We start from the raw sequence: 19,573 nt of genomic DNA, 5'->3' as shown, positions 1-19,573 counted from the left end.
TTTCTTTCTTTCAATCACAGTGTCCATGATATTTGTTCTATTAACCCCCAAAACAATATGCTTCTTCACCCCAAGTGTAAGCCAACCATAAAGTCTGATCCCAGACTTACATAGAACATATAGAAATCATATTTTTAATCACAATACACACTGTCTTCTTGATATTTAAATTTCTGCCCCAAAATCAACAGCCTTCTTATGCACCCTTACTGCCAGCTACCCACACAACTTTGTCTAGGCATGTTATGAGAACTAATGTTACTGTGAAGAAATCATTTTTATTCTTTCAGTCACAGTTACTTTGCCCTTTTACTGTTTGACCCAAAAATCAAAAGGATTCTTCAATATCCCCAGTAAAAGCCAGTTACAAAGTTTGGCAACTGAAGATGATGGAGGATTAAGTCAGTGTGCAGAAACTGTTTTCTTCTTTTTGTAATAGTAACCATTAACTTTTGACCTTTTGACCCTCAAATGGACAGGCTTCTTCCTTATCTCACGTGCAAGACATCCATAAAATCTGGTAACTGCAGACAGTGAAGAACTTGGGTTTGTATGCAGAAACCATTTTTGTTTGAGCTTTGGTGACCTAGACCTTGACCCTAGAGTTCTGACCCCAAAATGGAAAGGAATCTTCCACACCCTGTGTGCAAGCCATCTACAAAACTTTAGTAACTGTAGATGATAGACAACCCGAGTTATTGTAGAGAAATGTAAAATAATAAGCTGTTTTATTGCAGGCATAAAAAAATACTGGTGACTGAAAGAATATGTGAATAAAAGTTAAGGTATGAAAATTACAACTGATACCAGCTGGCATGATTCATGAAAGGAACATCTTCTATGAAAAATTTCTTTTTATGAAATTAGTTGAATAATTTAAAATTTATAACTATGACATTGGTACCTATAGGAAGGGAAAATATCCTATGAATTGCTGTCTCATAATAAAAATGAAAATTTAGACAAAATTATAATAACAATCATACTTATGGGTGCCTAATTCACTACATACTATTTCACAGCAATTCACTATTAACTTCAATACTTGTGCAGATGGCTGGTTATTTACAGTACATATGTACAAATGAAGTATTAATACTACACAGCACTGAGAAATATCAGTACCATAATGACAGAATGTCCAGTGATACAGCTATGGTCACACCCCTTTCAAACCAAAACAGAAAGGTTTAAATACAGCACAATTAAGGTGGTGTGAGATACTGATTTTCAACCAACCCATCCTCCACAGTGGAAATGTTTCAAGCTTAAAACCCATGTTCAATATCCAATATATTCAGTAAATTATTGCATTTCTCCAAAAAAGACATTTTTGCCAGCACCTGAATCTCTCAATTTGGGAAGGCTAGGTCTTCACAGCAGAATCATTGTTCTTTCAGCTGTTAAACACCATATATACTCACAAGATTGGACCAACCAACTGCAAGCAGCACAGACCCATATCTGCCATAGCATAATGTGCCAGCAGATCTGAGTCTGTACAGTTTGTTAGGAGTAATCACTAGAACAAACAAAATAGACCATGATCTCCAGGTGCATTATTCTACAGCAGATCAAGATCTTTGCTGTCTGCAGTTTGACTTGACTTATAAGTGAGTATATATGGTAAGTGTTTTGTAGCAACCTTGAAAACCCTGAGAACTAATGAATAATATAACAGTACATGAATGTAAATGGGGAAACTATAGAAACTTAGCTAGAAGTGGGATTGAGGAGTTTTTTATGTTAAAGAATGTCAACATATTTCCACTTAAAGCTTAAGCCAGATCTTCTTGCTTAAAGGTTTGAGAATTCTAACCCACAGTTAATCAATACATTTTTAGTCTGAGAATTCTAACCCACAGTTAATCAATACATTTTTAAGTTTGAGAATTCTAACCCACAGTTAATCAATAAATTAATGAGAAAACAGTACTTACCAATAGGGAGGGTGGCAAAGTAACCTTGCGGTTGAGCTCGGGTGGCCATTTCAGTAGCTGGTGGTGGTTTCTTTTCAACTGGTTTCTGTCCAGAAATTAAAGAACTCTTCGGTAGTATTTCATCCCAAAAATCAGAATTTCAAGCCTGTTTTACATCTTAAACAATATTTTCAGTACGCTGCATACATAAACATCTCTGAAATATCTGTTTCCTTAAAAGATCTTTGAAGGGAACTTCACTCCAACCTGAAATTCTTTCAGTAAAATTAAATGAATTATACACCGGATAGGAATAGTTCCTTCATGTACATTTTTTCTTGATATATTCCTTGTAAGCTTCCAATTAAGTGGATAAGCAAATTATCTCTTTGAAAATTCTATATCCAATGTGTAAGGAATTTTTAACACATACACATATCTTGTTTTTCCTTGTGAATATAATTAGTGATTTAGACACTAATCATATATTCCATAAGTGTGTCAGTTTGACAACCTCTTCTATTTCCATTTTACTTTCTGTTCTATTATCCTATTACACTATTTCTACCTTTGCTACGACCCAGACACCTAGAGCTTTCTACCTGTAATATACATGTACTTTACTTTCATTAAGCCGGGGACATTCTTTGCTGTCAGCACACCAGGTCAATAAACAACCAAACAATCTCCGTAACTGTAGAGTGGTTGCCAAAACTTGGCTCACTGGATTAACAAGGAACACACCTTATCATGTTATCGAACTTTATACTTAGATTCAGTACTATTTTTCATTGCCAATTCAGGTAAACATATTAAATTACTCTGGTATCATTACAGGTAAGTCATGGATCACCAAACTTTTAAAAATGATACACATGAATAAAAATTAATAAATATAGTCAATAGAAAAAGTCTTAATACTGTGAGAATGATGGTATTAATGACAATCATAGGTGGATAGCAGAGTAATTTACTTTTAAGAAGCCAGATTATCTGTAAATTTCAAACTATTGCCAGTTGTTGCTATGGGTGGGAATGGTTGTAGACATACATACATGTATTAAACAGAAGGCCCATGTGGGCTCAATATCACTCTTCTAACCACATCTACATAAAAGCCCAATACATGATCAGCTTGCAGAGAAATATGGGCTTGTGTGATGCTTACTATCTTTTTTTTCTTCTTCTGATTTTATAAAACCTTGGCAATACTTGGTGAGAGATAGGCATCATTTGTATAAACCTGAACGAATTTCATGACAGGATGCTCTGTGTCAAATTTGGTCAAATCATGATCAACAGTTTTTGTGGAAAACTTGTAAGTTTTTCTATTTTTAATAATGGCAACCATATTTGATGGCAGATCAGCATACTTTGTATAAATTGGAAACGTCTTTATACCAAAATACTTAAAGAAATTTGGTCAAATTCTGGTTAGCAGTTTTTGAAATGATGCAAAGGGGTTTCATCTATTTTTTTAAATGCTGGCCATATCTGATGGCAAATCAGTATCATTGGTAAAAAATGCATAGGCTTTCATACAAGGATGTTTTTGTCAAATTCAGTCATAATCTGGTTAGCCGTTTTTGAGTTGTTTAAACAATTTTCTTTTTAGTAATGGTTGCCATATTTCATAGCACATATGCATTAATTGTACAATTAAAAATGGACTGAAAACAAGGAATATTGTCAAATTGTTATGCATTCTATCTAGAACTTTTTGAGAAGTTGGCTGACAGTCTATTTTTAAAACAGCAACCATATTTGTTGTCAAATTGGCTTTTATATGACAATGCTTTTATCAAATTTGGTTCAGCTGTTTTAAGAAAACGTCATTTAAAGCTATTTTTATTTTTAGTAATAGCTGCTATATTTGATAGTGGATTGGCATCATTTGTGTAAACAAGAGGCCAAATTCAGCCTGATATCACTAACCTAGCTGATATAACAGTGACCATTTCACCAAGCAGGTTTATGTAGCATAAGAACACAAACTTGTTATCATCTTCATTTTACATATTTTACTATATCCTGATAAAAATTTGTTCTAAAGATGATGGCATCATTAATATGCAGTCTCTTGCTCATAATCCAAGTCATCCAGGATCCTGATGATACAATCCACTTACCAAGTTTTATAGAAATTGGATGAGATATATAATCTCCAAACTAGACAGGTAACAAGCTCAGCTATTCACATGCAAGTGACCTATGTCAATGATAATATGAGCTCAAGGTGGAGTAAAGTGGGATTTGATCTCTAGAGTTGTAGCAAGCTCTGCCAAAATATAAAAGTCTGCCTCATTAACACACGTTAGATCCTGCTCATACTTAAACTCATTCAACTTCTTGATAATATAATTAGACTATATTAGACTATATTACAAATTTTGATCAAAGTCTGATTAGAAATATAGATAACAGATACTAGATTGTTGACAATCAGATGCAAAGGTCACATCCAAAATGTATGAATTTTACTCATAATCATACCCAACCAAAATGTTGATAACATAGGCCTGTTTACCAAGTTTGATCAAAATCGTATACAAAATACAATCCCTGGAATGGACATAAAACTGCAGATGCAAGACAAGCTCATAAATATATGTTTATGCATTGGTCATAATAAAAACTACCCAATATTTTGATGATATAAGCCTATTTACCAATTCTGAATAAACATGGGTCATAAGTAGTTCCTAAAGTGCTAACAAGCTCAGACAATTGCATGCAAGACAACCTGATTAATGTATAGACCTTGCTCATAATAAAAAAAAAACATTACCGTATATATTTTGATGACATAAGCCAAAAGTGGGCCAGATTTATGGTTTCCAGAGTGGTAATAAAGTCAGCCAATCAGATGCAACATTATATCATAAATATTCATTAATCTTGGTCATTATCCAAATTAACCAAGAGCCTGGTAAATATAATGATATATTCCAAGTTTGGTCAAAACCAACTCACAAATATGGCTTCCAGAGAGGTAACTATCCTAGCCAATCCAATGCAAGACTACATCATTACTATGTGTGGATCTAACACATTACTGAATCCATCCAACATGTTGATGATATAAGTGCACATTTCAAGTCTGAGCAAAAGTGGATCAGAAATATGGCTCCCAGAGTGTGAACAAGCTCAACCAATCAGGTGCAAGACTCTCTCACAAATACAGGTGCATCTCACTCATTATCAAACATATCCAAGATCCTGTTGATATAAGCATATATTCCACATTTGATCAAAATCAAGCCAGGAGTACTGTCTACAGAAAAGTAACAAGCTCAGCCAATCAGATGCAATAACACCCCTTTAGTATACATGGATCTTGCTCATTATCAAATTCTTACAAGATGTTGATTATGAAAACCTATATTCCAACTCCGATTGAATTTTGATCAGAAAGATGAACAACAGAGTGGTAACAAGCAATTGTCCTTCATGTCACTTTGCTTTCAATTAAATTTGGTTTTATTCTATTTAGTGCTTTTTGTCAAATTTAGTTAATTTTTCAAAGCATTTGAGAAGAAGTCAGTTGAAGATTTTGATATTTTTAGTAACAGTGGCCATATTTTATGGTAGATCTATATTATTTATACAAATTCTGTTCAGCTGCTTTGAGAATTTTTTTTTTAATTTTTATTTTTATTTTTAATAATGGATGCCACATCTGCTGGCAGATGAGCATAATTTTAACAAGTTTGAAAGGCTTTTCTGCTAGGATACTTTCTGTCAAATTTTGCCAAATTCAGTCCTGAGCTTTTATATAGGGCAGAAATGGTTAGTAAATTCCTTAACTTGTTACTCATAATACATTTACTGAATAGTAACCAGTAAATCACAGTCAAAAACACTAGTAAAGAGTGTAACTGGTAAGAATTACAGCATAATAAAAGTTTCCAGTTTCTAAAATCTAGTGAAACGTACAAGTTACACTTGCAGACACAAAGATATTTTGCCTTGCTTGTACATGAGCTCTAGGCATGTTCCACCTTTAATTATTTTGTCATTCTCTGCCATTTCATGCAGTAATCAGTACCAATCTGGATGACTGTCAGGATCACTCAAAGACAAAGTGTAAAACTTGTGTATTACTGGAGTTAAAATGACTCAAGTTCAAAAGTGTCAGATCAATAGTGTCAAAGGAAGAAAACAAGGTTTGTGTGTTTGCCAATTGTGTATGTATGTACATACATGTATTACATAAATTATTAGAGACGATGGTGTTAATATTATTCTGTATCATATCTTAGAATAGCAGATCATGGTACATGTACAGCATTGAGCTACACATGGGGCAGAGGTATTACAATGTTTAAATTCATGTATAAAGTTTTTTTTTAAAGAAAAGTCTGGGAGTGAGACACTTTATTCACATTTTCAATTTGTATATAAATTTGTTCCACTTACAAAACACTCTTGATATTATGAGGCAAGGGGGAGGAGAGGCCAGTTAACCAGTTTCCATGATTTCTACCTGGTTACCACTAATACTCAAACCATCAATGGTTATCTGGGTAATCGTTACAGCTCTACTGTTTGAGAAGAAGTTGTGTAAAGGTTTTACTAATTGTAGGTTTTAATGCCAGGATGCTCTTGGCTGATTACAGTTGAAAATAGCAATTACTGATTACCAATGGATGATGATAATGGGCACAGGACCATACTGTAAGCTCACCTAGCCACAAGGCCAGATCCTCAATTACTGCAAGCTCACCTGGTCTTGTGCCTAGATGACCTTGAAACAGACAGTCTTCAATTACTGTAAGCTCACCTGTCTAGGTGAGCAAGAAAGTCTTCAATAAATGGTTTATTTATTCAAGATACTGTTCTCTAAAACTACATAAAATTGTAATCCTTAGGATCATTCAAAGCATTAAAACACCTAACCTAATGCCAGTGAAAAATCTATAAATTTGAAGAATAAAACAAATTATAGACATGAAATGAACTTATTTTATTGACAAATATTCAAGTGATCATATGTGTACTGACATGATGTCAGCCCTCTACAGAAAAGCAAACTAACATGAAGTCAGCCATATGCATTAAAAGCACTCAGCATATGAGGTTTTGTGAACCAAAAATTCAAAGTTACATTAATTCCTCCACAAATCTGAGACATTTTTTTTCTTCTGGGCCCTGAGTGGCCGAGTGATCTAAAGCGCTCTCTGTTACGGATCACTGCCATCTCACCTCAGTCTGCGTGGGTTCGAGTCTCGGATTTGGCTAATGTGGGTATGTAAGAAAGCTTGCCAGTAACTTCTCGTGGGTCGGTGGTTCTTTCTGGGGTTTTCCCAGGTTCTTCCTCCACCATTAGTACTGGCCACTATGTATAGCCTATCGTATGCTGAAAAATGGCATTAAACACTACAACAACAACAACAATTTTTTAAAATCAATGCTGAGGGATGTGACTAGGAAACCATCCAGTACAGAAGAACTATAGTGTAATTTTTAATGCATTACCGAAATTCTGACTAAGAAAATTAAACAGTTCTTAAAATTATTAAACATAGCCAGAAGAGAAGTACAGTACTGTTTCTTGACTTTACACCTGCAGTACACTTGTTAAAAGTAGGTCAGCTGAACACTGACTAACAATTCTTCCAGTCAAACAAAAATGTTTTATTTGTACAGCTAAAAATACTTGACCTTAAGAATTGGTGATTACTCAGGATTATTTACTGCTCTGTTCAATAGTTAATGATCAAGTTACATGCTTGAGAAATACTCAAGTGTCATACAGTTTGTTTGGTGTATTATGTCTGAGGAACACAAGCAGGTATTTAGTGCTTAGGCAAATGGAACAAAACTTGGCCAAAAGGCACACAACGGTGGTCAACTTTCGCTAATCCAATATTTGGATTCAAACCAGCACCATTTCGGTCAAGAGTCTGGTATGCAATCTAATGAGTTTCTACAGCTTCTGGACTGTTCTGGTGGCTTAGTGGTTAGAGCGTTCAAACCCTGTCCAAGTCATACCAAAGACTGATAAAAATGGTACTAACAGCTGCCTTGCTAGGCGCTCAGCATTAAGAGATTAATTAAGAGATTAGTGTTAGGATTGGTCAGCCTTTTGTCAGGATAATGTGACTAGGTGGAACATCATGCTACATGTCTGCAGCACGATGCACCAGTGCTATATATCACTGTAAACTGCCACACTGCAGATATCATAGCAATATGACTGAGAAAGTGCTAAAGCTACATTAAAAATCCAAATCACACACACAAACTACAGCTCCTAGTGAAATTTTCTTGTAACTAAAACATGTTAGGTTTCAAAAATAATTTTTCCATATTTAAATCATATTTTAATGTATTCTTTATTCTAATACAGTAAGATTGCTGTTATCTTTTGATGCTTCTAGCAAAGACAACAATGTTTTTGTTAACCTACATCAACTAGCTGCCTTGCAAACAGTACAATAACTCCAATGAATCTGACTTTTTGTCGATGACTTTGTGGCATGAAATTTTTGTCAATCTGATGGAAAAGAAAAGCAGCACTCTAAAGAGTCTGTCCATGCAGCACTTACTTGACAAGCCACAAAATTATTTTTTGCATGCCTGACAGTTGAATGTAAATCTTGGAACTAATGTCACTGGGCTTACTGCTCTGCGCAAAGTTTAATAAATGTTCTGGGTTAAATTGCAAAAGAATATTTCAATCATACTGAAACTTCATATATTTGCATTAGTTATTTATGCTAATGCATGATACCAATAATAAACATCATTAAAAACTCCAAGCAAATGTACCGGAACCAATTTTTAGAATGTTTTACCATTATGTTCCAAGAAACCATTTTTAGAATGTTTTACTTTTATGCATGCTTCAAAATTCAAAATCACAGAAATTCTAGCTGCTATATTTGCAAAAATTCCTTCACTTCACAAACGTTTGCCTTATTACTCTTATTATTTTCATTATTTATGTATGTTTCTCTAAAAACGTCACTCTATTAAAAGATTTTTGGTCATGCATTCAAAGTTCTTTTTCAGTTACTAAAAAGTAAAGTCAGAGTCACATCAAGTGAATGTGTAAACTTTTTTAAATAAATTTAAATTATAACGCTATAATATTATGCAATCACTGACCCTTGCTGATGTGAATATTAAGGTTTTTGAACCAGTTTATCTTATATTTACTGACATGAAGTTAAATTAAATTTAACTTTATTTGCTGTTCCCAAAATTAAAATGAATGCATTCAAAATAAATTTTACTTCATTTTTCTTTTTTTAATGAATAATAAATACATGGCATGTTGTGACATGATTTTACATGCTGTTACATTAATTTCTGTAACATGTTATACAATAATGAACTTGTCTGTAACTGTGGGTGTTTCACAGCACCAAATTATTGGAAAATTTACTGGATAATCCCATGTAATGCATTTGTATCAAAGTTATTTTTAATGCATCAGTGAAGAAACAAACTGTTTGGACTAAAATGTTTTTTTAAATAATAATTTACCTGATAATAATCTCTTAGACTACTACCTTGCAAATCCAGCCTTTCCAGGCTAAAACATTTTGGCAAAAAAGATAAACCTTATCTGCCCACCTAGGTGGCAGTTTAATAAAGTGATCTCCCCTTGATATGGTGATCAGTGCCAAATCCCATGAATACTTCACTTACTACTGAAGCAGGTGGGATGCTCTCCATATTGTTATGTATGTTTAATCTGTATTGTTTGTTGGTTTTCTCAGTGATTATATATTATGTATATCTATATTTTGTAAGTGACCCAAGTCAAAAATCAAGTCAATGGTTTATCTGACTAGAAACATTTATTTTGTAAACAACATAATACATAGTTAATATTTCTCTATGATTATAGATTAAATATTCAGTTCAGTATTAATTGTAAAAGGTTCCAGAAATGAAATTTTCCATTAAGATGAGAGAGTATTTCCAGAAAAAGGTAACTGCAACCATGTCCAGTGGAAGAGTATATGAAGTTGTTTACTTTAGGATTACACATTCCTACTTTAACATCATGAAAACGAATCAGTCTTATTCTTGTGTTCCAGTTTTTAATTTGGGTGGATTTATTAATTTAAATTATTCACTGGAATTACTAAGTGCAAGAACTAAATCATTAAATTGGAATTATAGTGAATTCAGTCAATGACATTTTTTGGATTATATTATTGTGGTACATCAAAAGTCTGCCAACACATCACCAGATTCCAGGCTACTGGCACATTAGCACATTCGAGACTACATATTCATCAGCACATTCAATATTGGAATTTATCTGGAATAGTACTGGAGTTTAATTAGAACATTTATAGATGGACTTGTGATAGAAATTTTAGGACTATTTGTGATTTAATTCACATTTACTGTAAGTTCTTTAAAAACTTTCACTTTGTGTTATAGGGATATAAATTATTTGTTGAATTTTAAAAAACTTGTTGGTTTTCACATTTTTCTGCTACTTAGTTTAAGGCCATGGAGTTAAACAATATGTATGTAACCGCAAGAATGCTTGGAGGCTGTATATGTATTATAATCAGGTAAATATTATTGACAAAACTTATTTTACTAGAGAAAATTGGTTTCTCCCTCAAATATGTTACCCAGTTGTGATATATTAGAACCGGTAAGAGGCGGAGGGAGCAACATGCCCTAACCACAGAGAGGATACCTCCAGTCCCCAAAGGTATGTGAGACAGCTCCGAGATAGCAAGACTGGAGAATATACTCCATCTGTTGGTGGGCAACCTTGAAATGAAAACTCTTTCCTCTTCCACAAATCCAGTGAAAGTCAAGAAGTTGTGTCCTCATGAAGCTGTCAAAAGACCTATAGATCCTATCATGTTTAGCTGAGCCTTTTGGGATGGAAAATCTCAGATAAAAAGCTGAAGAAAGTGAACTCTGACCTCCATCCCACAACACTGATAATGTCAGTTAGGTAAAAGTTTCACTCAAATGTGATGTTTGTAGCAACTGTCCTAACTTCAGGTGGCCAAAATGGCACCCTGTCGTTAGTACACAGGTCAAAAGCGCACAGAAAAATGTGCACTGACAAAAGCTCGGAGCAAAATATTCCCGTCAAATGCGCGCCGTCAAAAGCGTGCAGCATAAACTATAAGCCTGTAATATTTGTATGACTGAGTGATAAATGTCTCATTTTGAATTAAATAAACTAATAGTTTGAATCACGTTTTCCTGTGAGCAGACATCAAAGTGTGTACACTCTTAATATTGAGTAGAAATAAAGTAATGGTTTCAACCATTGTTTTCACTGAGCAGACATCAAGGTGCGTATTTACGCAGTATAAGCCTAGAAAACCATAAATACCAAATTCATTTTGTAATAATTTAAAAATCATATCTAACCATGGAAAAGACTGAGTCGCAGAAGAAGAAAGAGCATATCATAACTGATGGATATCACATTTTGAACGGTGATAGAAATAATACACTGAGACTCATAATAATACTATTAAACATTTTTCAAATAGCGAATATTTGCTTATTTATTTGACATAATATCATTTATAATTTATGCCTTGCGAGCTTTTGTCGGTGCACACTTTTGTCGGCACGCATTTGTAGGTGTGCTTTTGACCTGCGTGCTAATGACAGGATACCAGCAAAAATGCATAGCAAATTCATTTGATTGGGGATTATTTTCCAATATGCAGAATGGATAACCCATTTTATCCAGGATGAAAGAGTGTGTGTGATATCATCCTTTCCTAATCTGAGAGGCATGATCTCCCTCTACACACCAGCTCTGTCCTTTTTATGTACCACTTCAGAGCTCATAAGTGGAAGTAGTAACTAAAGCATTCATGGGATTTTGGCACCAATCCTTGTATCAAGAGGAGATCACTCTAACTGCCACCCAAGTAGGCAGAAAACATTTAGCGTTTTATCTACAATTTTTAGCCTGGAGGAGGGGATTTGATAGGCAGTAGTAGTTCTCCTAAGCTATTATGATTGAATAACACATTTGAAGAAAAAAACAGAAAAGCAAAATTTAATTATCTGAGGCAAAAGTAATCAATTCAAATAAAGAATGAAGAGCAGTTGCAATTTATTTTTTATTCTTAATACAGATGTACCAGAACTTTATTTGAGGAGTTTACTTTGTGAAGAAAAACCACACCTGAAAACAATAATGCAATTTTGAAAAGCTTTTCAACTCATGTATTACAACTTTCTCGTTTTCACACTGTGTTAGTCACATATGAAAAAAAAGTACACAATAAAGGAGGGGTCTCAAACTCAAACCGCCCTGAGGGCTGCATGAGGGGATTTTCAATGGCCCAAGGGCCGCACCACCTTTGTTATCTTTCATGACACCTTGTGACGCCAATCGTTTTGCGGGCCACAGGATATAGCTTAGTGGGCCGCGTGTTTGAGATCCCTACTCTATAGTCTTATAGCGAAACTTGCTCTTACTGAATCTTCGTTGCACTGGCTAACATTGGTAAAGAAACTTCTTTGTTTGTATAATGCTGATTTAAGTTGCGTAACTTTATCCTCTCTAATTTTGCCCGCGTAAGCGTCATATTTCTCACGGTGCATTGTTTCGTAGTGCTGATGCACATTATACTCCTTCGGAACAGCTATTGTTTGTTGACAAATGAGACATTGAATTTTATCGCTGACCTCAGTGACAAAATATAAATCCTCCCATTTGACTTGAAAAACTCTCTTTTTGTCCGTGAGTTTTCTTTTTTTCGAAACAGAAGACATTTATACGGGCTTTTATGTTTATAAAAATGCAGCAAAATCAACTTCAACATCAACTCGATCACTTTACTAAAAAACCAGAACCAGAAGTCCGCATTAAGGGCGACAATTAATAGAAAGACTATAAATATATAAGTAAGTAAGAAAAAGAAATAAATGAATAGTCAATTTTTTGAAAATCCCAAAATGCGTCGCGGGCCGCACAATATGCCCTTGTGGGCCGCGTGTTTGAGACCCCTGCAATAAAGTATGCTGAAAAAAACATACTGTCTATATTAGTGTCATCATATATCTGTGAACCTAACCCTAAAAATTGGACAATCTTGTTGCCTTAAACATCTAGAAATACTCAAATCAGTGTTCAAAATTCAGCAATGTTATTTTTAGTACCAGCTTACTTTATCTACTTTCTCAAACTGATTTATTCATTCACCAATGGAGGCTTGAGCTAATAAAGTCTTACTGTACCTGCAAGGTAATCATGAGGAGCTACTAATGTTTTACAGAAGGCAAAGGAGCCCAAACAAAATGAACAAAAGAGTACTTTTTAGTAAAATACACAAGAATTTTGTGTTTATAAAATGTGTACCCATGCACTTTCTCCATTTAGTTTGAGCATATTGGATACAACTCTTGGGTTAAGAACTACCAATGTCAGTTTGGGTATATGTATATATGCCTGTAAGTATTCACTCATTTATTGGGTTCATGAAAATTTCCAAGCTATAAACAAAGGGCCATGTCCCTTAAGGGTAAAGATGGCTACCAGGGCAATGTCAGTTGCATGAATAAATTGATCTCGTCATACCCAGTAAGTGTATATAAAGCTACAGAGTGGGATCACAATGGTTTATAAGCCATGACCCAGGGGTTGAGTCCCTGTGGATTGGTATGGCTTTGGGTTCAATGTCAGTGACATGTATAGATTTGTATTTCATGTCCAGGAAGTGTACACATTTTTAAAGGGTGTAGTTCTCAATAGTTTTCATTTAATGACAATGAAATTAAGTATAAGGAAATCTCTTAGATCATCACCAAGGAGTCTCATGGAGTGGGTCTCTGATCACAATGTCATTTCTCAGACATGAGACATACAACTCAGGCTTTCTTTGAAAACCATGTAAAATCCACTTCTCTCGATTCCAGCCCTAGGCGGTGTTATTGAAATTCTAAATTGTTGGTACAATCTAAACCCCAAACACTGTCATTCGCACAGGTTTCATGTTTTGTAGCTTTATCTGTGTAGAAGATTGAAGATATATATATGTTTCTACACAAGGACAAAGAACAAGTATTAAATAATTCCTGCACTTTTTGAAAAGCATGTGGGTAAAAGTCATATCTGAAAAAAAAAACAATGTGAAAATTAGCGTAATTTATAATATAAAGAAGCAGATAAATAAAATTTGATTCAAACTCCATGATGTAATAAACTCACAGACTACACACATAATTGCTTGATATAGCAAGCTCATATCAGACTACACACAAAACTGGAAAAGGAAGCAGTGTGAGACAGATAATAAAGGTGGCACTCAAAGGAATATACACCACATACCTCTGACCTTATCTTCTCTAACTTAAAACAGGAAGAACCAAAATTTAAGTGTAAAAGCTTAAAAACTAAATAAATTATACAGATTATAAAAATTTCTAGTATTCATGAAAAAGGTAAATATAAGCTCAAACAGGTGGCACCAACCTAAAATTCAAACAATTACATTTCTAATTAAAATGAAACCATTCTAAGCTATACAGACTTACTATATGCAGTTACGGGTTAGAAAGTCTCGTCTATAAATTAATATGATAGTTTCTGTACGTAGTATTAAACCACAATACAAAAAAAGATTAAATTTTTAAGTTGTATTAAATTTTAAAGTAAATCTGTAATAATACTAAATCAAAGAAGAGCAACAATTACAAAAAGTTCTTAAAACACCAACCTTATCAGTTTTCAGTGGAATGTAAAGGTTACAACATAAGTAATATTGTTGATTTTGCTCCAGCTTCTATGCCTTATTTATTTTATAATTTCATTTTTCTTTCTACAACATCCTTGTGGAATTTATTACATGTGGTAGTGTAAAACTGTCCAATATGAAAAAAATCCATTAATTTAATATCATCCTTTCAAGTTGTGTTTCAAATCTCTTATACTATAATCTGCAAAATTTTATAACAATCTGCTCATACAAGAATATGAAATACAAATTCCATAATAATTTTTAAAAAAACTAAAGAAAATGACATTGTGACCATGACCTTTGACTCTTTGACCCATGATCCTCTGGCATGTTCCAGGCACACTGGTGAATAATGTTTTGTAAAGTCTGAGGCCTACCTAGACACTATGACTAAAAAATGAGGCTCAAATAGGCTTGATATTGCTCACTGGACTTACCTAGCTTCACGGTTGACCATTTCACTAAACCAGTTTATGTTATTTTAAAAGAATAAATCTGATGTCAATTAGCTCCCAGACTTTCTGCGATATTGATCTTAACTAATTCACTATATCCTGACAAAAATTTATTCTAAAGATAAAAGCTCAATCAATATGCAGTCTCTTGCGTATAATCAAAGACATCCAGAGCTCCATGATAATAAACCCTACAGAACAAAACCATGGCTTTAAGAGTGGTAACAAATTCAGCCAATCGAATGCAAGTTAACCTCAATATGCCTGGATCACAAATACTCAGATATTGCCTAAGATTTTTGTTAATATATGCCCACATTTAAATTTTTATCAAAACTGCATCATAATTATGTCTTCCAGACTGGTAATAAGCTCAGCCAATCACAAGTAAGATCACCTCATACACAGGCATGGATCTTGCTCATTATTAACAGTCCAAGATCTTGGTAATATAAGCATTTATTCTAAGTGTAATCATAATCAGGTCACAAATATGGTTTAAAGAGTGGTAACGTTATCAGCCAATCAGATCCCAAACTACATCATTAGTATTGATAGATCTCAATAACAAACCCATCTAAAATCTGGTTGATGCAAGCCGTTATTTCATGTTGGATCCAAATCAAATCAGAAATATGGCTTCCAGAATGGCAACAAGATCAACCAGGCTGATACAAGATCAACTTAATAAAATGCATACATCTTGCTCAATATTGAACTTGTAAAACATCTTGATATGAAAGTCTTTGACAATTTTGATCAAAATTTGATCTATGGCTTCATGAGGTAACAAGATCAGGCACTCAGACACAAGATCACCTCTTTAATATGCATGATCTTGCATATTACTAAACACATTTGAGATCTTGATGATATTATTATAAATTCCAAGGCTGATCAATATCAGATCAGATATCTGGTTTAAAGATCACCTTATTAATGTTCAAGGATCTTTCTCATTATCAAATCCATGCATAATCTTAAATATATAAGCCCATTTCTGAAGTCTACTCATAATCAGACCAGAAATATGGCTATATGAGGTACAGAACGCTCAATAAATTAGACCAAGATCACCTAATTAGAACGCGTGGATATCATTCACTACTGAATTTCTCTGAGAACTTAATATAGGATATAAGATATAGTCCAAAAATACTGAATCAGAAATGTTGCCTCCTGGGTGGTAACAATGAGCTACAGTAGCTTAATTGGAAAAGCATCGGCCTCGTAATCCAGCAGTTAAGTACTGACACTTGCCCTGATCTGAATGACCTTGGGGAAATGCACTAGCTTCTACTTCCTTGGCATGATATAGCTATTAATGTGAGAACCTAAGAATGAGGTTCTTGGTGGTTCTTGAACAAATTTCTTGGTACAAGAGAAAGAAGAACCAAAAGGACATTCGACTTGAGTCAAGTACTTTGTTTTGGTGTCTTGCCGAAGGACACTCATCATTATCACACAAGTTAATCTTGTATAATGTTACTAATGTTAGTAATAATGAAGTGACCATTCAGTCTTCATACTGCCACTGAGTGCAACATTACAAGCATGTGTGTGTGTGTGTGTCATAATAGTCATCCAGCACTTAACGAAAAAATATATAATACCACCGTCAATTGGTCTGCTCTGAAATAATCACTTGATGTGTCAGCCTTTATCTAAAAATTTGTTAGACATGCATATTTTTGCTACATTGCTAGGTAATTAACATATGATCTATGTCTACCTGGTTTAATATGATTATCTATGGGATAGATTTAGAATAGCTTTGTTTAGTATTCTTTTATTTTGTTGCAAACTGGCTATAAATTGTATTTACCAATTCCTGATATTCCTGTTCCCGTGATTTCCTCTGTCTATCTTGATCTAACCAATTGTCATCTTCCAGAATGCCGCGTGCTTGGTCACTTTGGAAACGACCTTTCCTGAGGTCCAGAGAAGGAGATTGTGAAAACAGAAGAATCACAACAATTTAGCGAAACAAAGGTTTAATGAGTCATGAAAATGACTAATCATGCCAAACTTTTCCATTGTCTGACAGCATGCTATGACTGACAAATTAAACGGAATGATATCCCCTGCACAATCAAGTTGGATATCTGAATAAGAACTTAACTATTACAATTAGCTTAACACAAATTTGGAAGCTAGTTTAAAATGGCTACCTCTATCGAAAGCAGCATATTCAAGCAAAGATTTAAAGAGCTTAAAATGTCAACTGGAATGAATCCAGGCTCTTTAAATCAACACCATTAATATGGCTATTAGTGTGTTTTGAAAAGGTAATTGCAGCTCATCTATCTGATCTAAATCTTCAAATTACATGATGAAAATTTTCATGAACTTCATATCTGAAGACTCCATGCTGGTGACAGGCATATGCCAGAAACCTCCCACAAAATTCAAAATTGTATTGCATACAAATCATAGCATGATTAGCCAGTTTTCAAGCCAAAGCAAAGTGCTTAAAGACAGAAAGATACAATATTTTTACACCACCTGCTAGCACACATACATGTATATGGGAAACACTCAAGAATGAAAAGATATGCATGCTGTAACTGAAAAATCAAGCTCTGCTCTTGGAACCAACAAAGAATTTGCATAAGTTTTAAAAATATAAAATCATTACAAGATGCTTGAATCAATATGTATGCTTTGTGGCATGACTGCTGTAACAAGACATCCATGCTCTACAGGTGGGTTTTACATCTGCAATCATAATGGGAATGGCGTACCTTCAATCTTAATGCTTTATGTATGTATGAGGTAACAGGACATTGATCGGCTGATGGTGGAGATGGTGCTTTATGGTATGAATGAGACAATGAGATATCCATCATCTGCAGGTGAGGAAAGTGTACCTGCCATCTTAATACTGTCATGGCACTATCATGGGATCCTAACATTATGGTTTAATCGGTGTCAAAAGATTTCAACCTCCCTAACAATGATATCTTTGACTTCAGATGAAAAAACTTGTTTGCCCCAAACATAATCTAACTGGAAATTAAACAATATTTCATATATCAAATAACTGGTTTGGGAATACAATATAATAAGAGATATCACTGGGAATTTACATCCTGGATTGATGCAATCTGATTAAAACCAGATCTCCACTGTCCTGGGTGAAGATCTGACAGCAACTGCTTAGGGGTCATGTTCTAGTGACCTTTATGTTAGCCAATGGAAATGCAGCTTTCAGAAATTTGAAAGTGAATCAAATTAATAGGCACACACTTATGCCCTTCAGCTATAGTGCTCCGTCTTCCAAACATGAAGATGTAAGACTTCATCTGATTGGCTGATAAAATTAGTGATTATGGTAATAACATAGGTCACCAGAACATGACCCCTAAGTGGTCGCTGTCAGATCTTCATGTAGGACAGTGGAGATCTGACTTTAATTAGATTAAGATTGATAAATCATAGATATTTTAATCTGTCTGAAAAATAAATGAATAAGTTTTGCATGTGTAATTCCTAATGACATAAGTATATATGCTGCTTTTAAGTGCTGAGATACAAACTGGTTTCGTAGGAAAAAAAGAAGAATCTGCAATCTAGTTTTGGACATTCAATGCCCTCAGTGCAGAAGACATTTTTTTTCCCTTTATAAAAAACAAGCTCTATCAATATAGCAAAGGAAACTGAATCAAAAATGCAACAATAAAAAAGCTCCTTTCACAAAGTCAAAAAAGTCTGCTTAAGAAAAACAAAAAAACTATACTGAAGATACTGACAGACGTATGTATAAATTTCATGCATATTCTTTGCTGATACTAAAGACAAGGGTAAATAATATAAACTCTAAAAAATAAATGTCTAATATCACAAGCGGATGGTATTTGTTCATACTTTAGCACTCATTGGCCTCTCAACTAGGTCCAGCTCTCGACTTAGTTCCAACAGCCGCTGTCGACGTTCACTGTAATCCGACATTGGTCGAGATTTCTGGGCATGTAGGTCTGAAATTCTGTCCGTAATTTGTTATACAGCACTGGATCCATATTGTTTCTAAACTTACGTTTTGCATATCACAAAATAATGTACTGAAAAAGTATGTGATTAGCTCATAAAGTTTAAATATTTTTTTACAAGACATTCAAACAGAGTCATAATGAATATAGTTTTATCTGGTCATTTTATATTTTGAAAAATTTCTCTAAATGCCAGTATTTGCTGGCCATTGTAACACATCAAGAATACATATCAAGCACATAGTTTTTAACCAACATTAGAGAAAACGAAATCATCTTTACAACACAAGATTACCCTTCTCTGAAGCTTATCTCCTGAATGATTGGAGAAATAATTAATTGGTAGTATATGTTATTCTCTAATCAACCAATGAATCAAATATGAAATACTGATAAACTATTTATGTAAATAAATTTGTAACTTTCATAAGCTCTCAGTATAAGTCTACCATTGAAGCAGAGCAAAATGATTTCCTCTAACATTATAAAGCAAAAAATAAACAATGTGT

General features: G+C 34.0%; 1 protein-coding gene across 1 annotated transcript in view; it reads right to left on the bottom strand.

Moving 5' to 3' along the window:
- Positions 1-19,573, bottom strand: part of LOC149807626 (uncharacterized) — a 247,293-nt gene that overhangs the window by 139,867 nt on the left and 87,853 nt on the right. The window contains exons 20-22 of the mRNA XM_089968946.1: positions 16,901-17,006; positions 14,212-14,232; positions 1,941-2,025 (exon numbers count right to left, since the gene is read on the bottom strand). Coding sequence (XP_089825072.1) covers positions 1,941-2,025; positions 14,212-14,232; positions 16,901-17,006 — 212 coding nt within the window. The remainder of the gene's footprint in view (positions 1-1,940; positions 2,026-14,211; positions 14,233-16,900; positions 17,007-19,573) is intronic.

This window comes from Sinohyriopsis cumingii, chromosome 1 (genome assembly GCF_028554795.1).
Source record: "Sinohyriopsis cumingii isolate HCF-2022 chromosome 1, ASM2855479v2, whole genome shotgun sequence".
Taxonomy (NCBI): Eukaryota; Metazoa; Mollusca; class Bivalvia; order Unionida; family Unionidae; genus Sinohyriopsis; species Sinohyriopsis cumingii.
The sequence above is the reverse complement of the archived record's forward strand: the minus strand, read 5'-3'. Positions and strand labels throughout refer to the sequence as shown.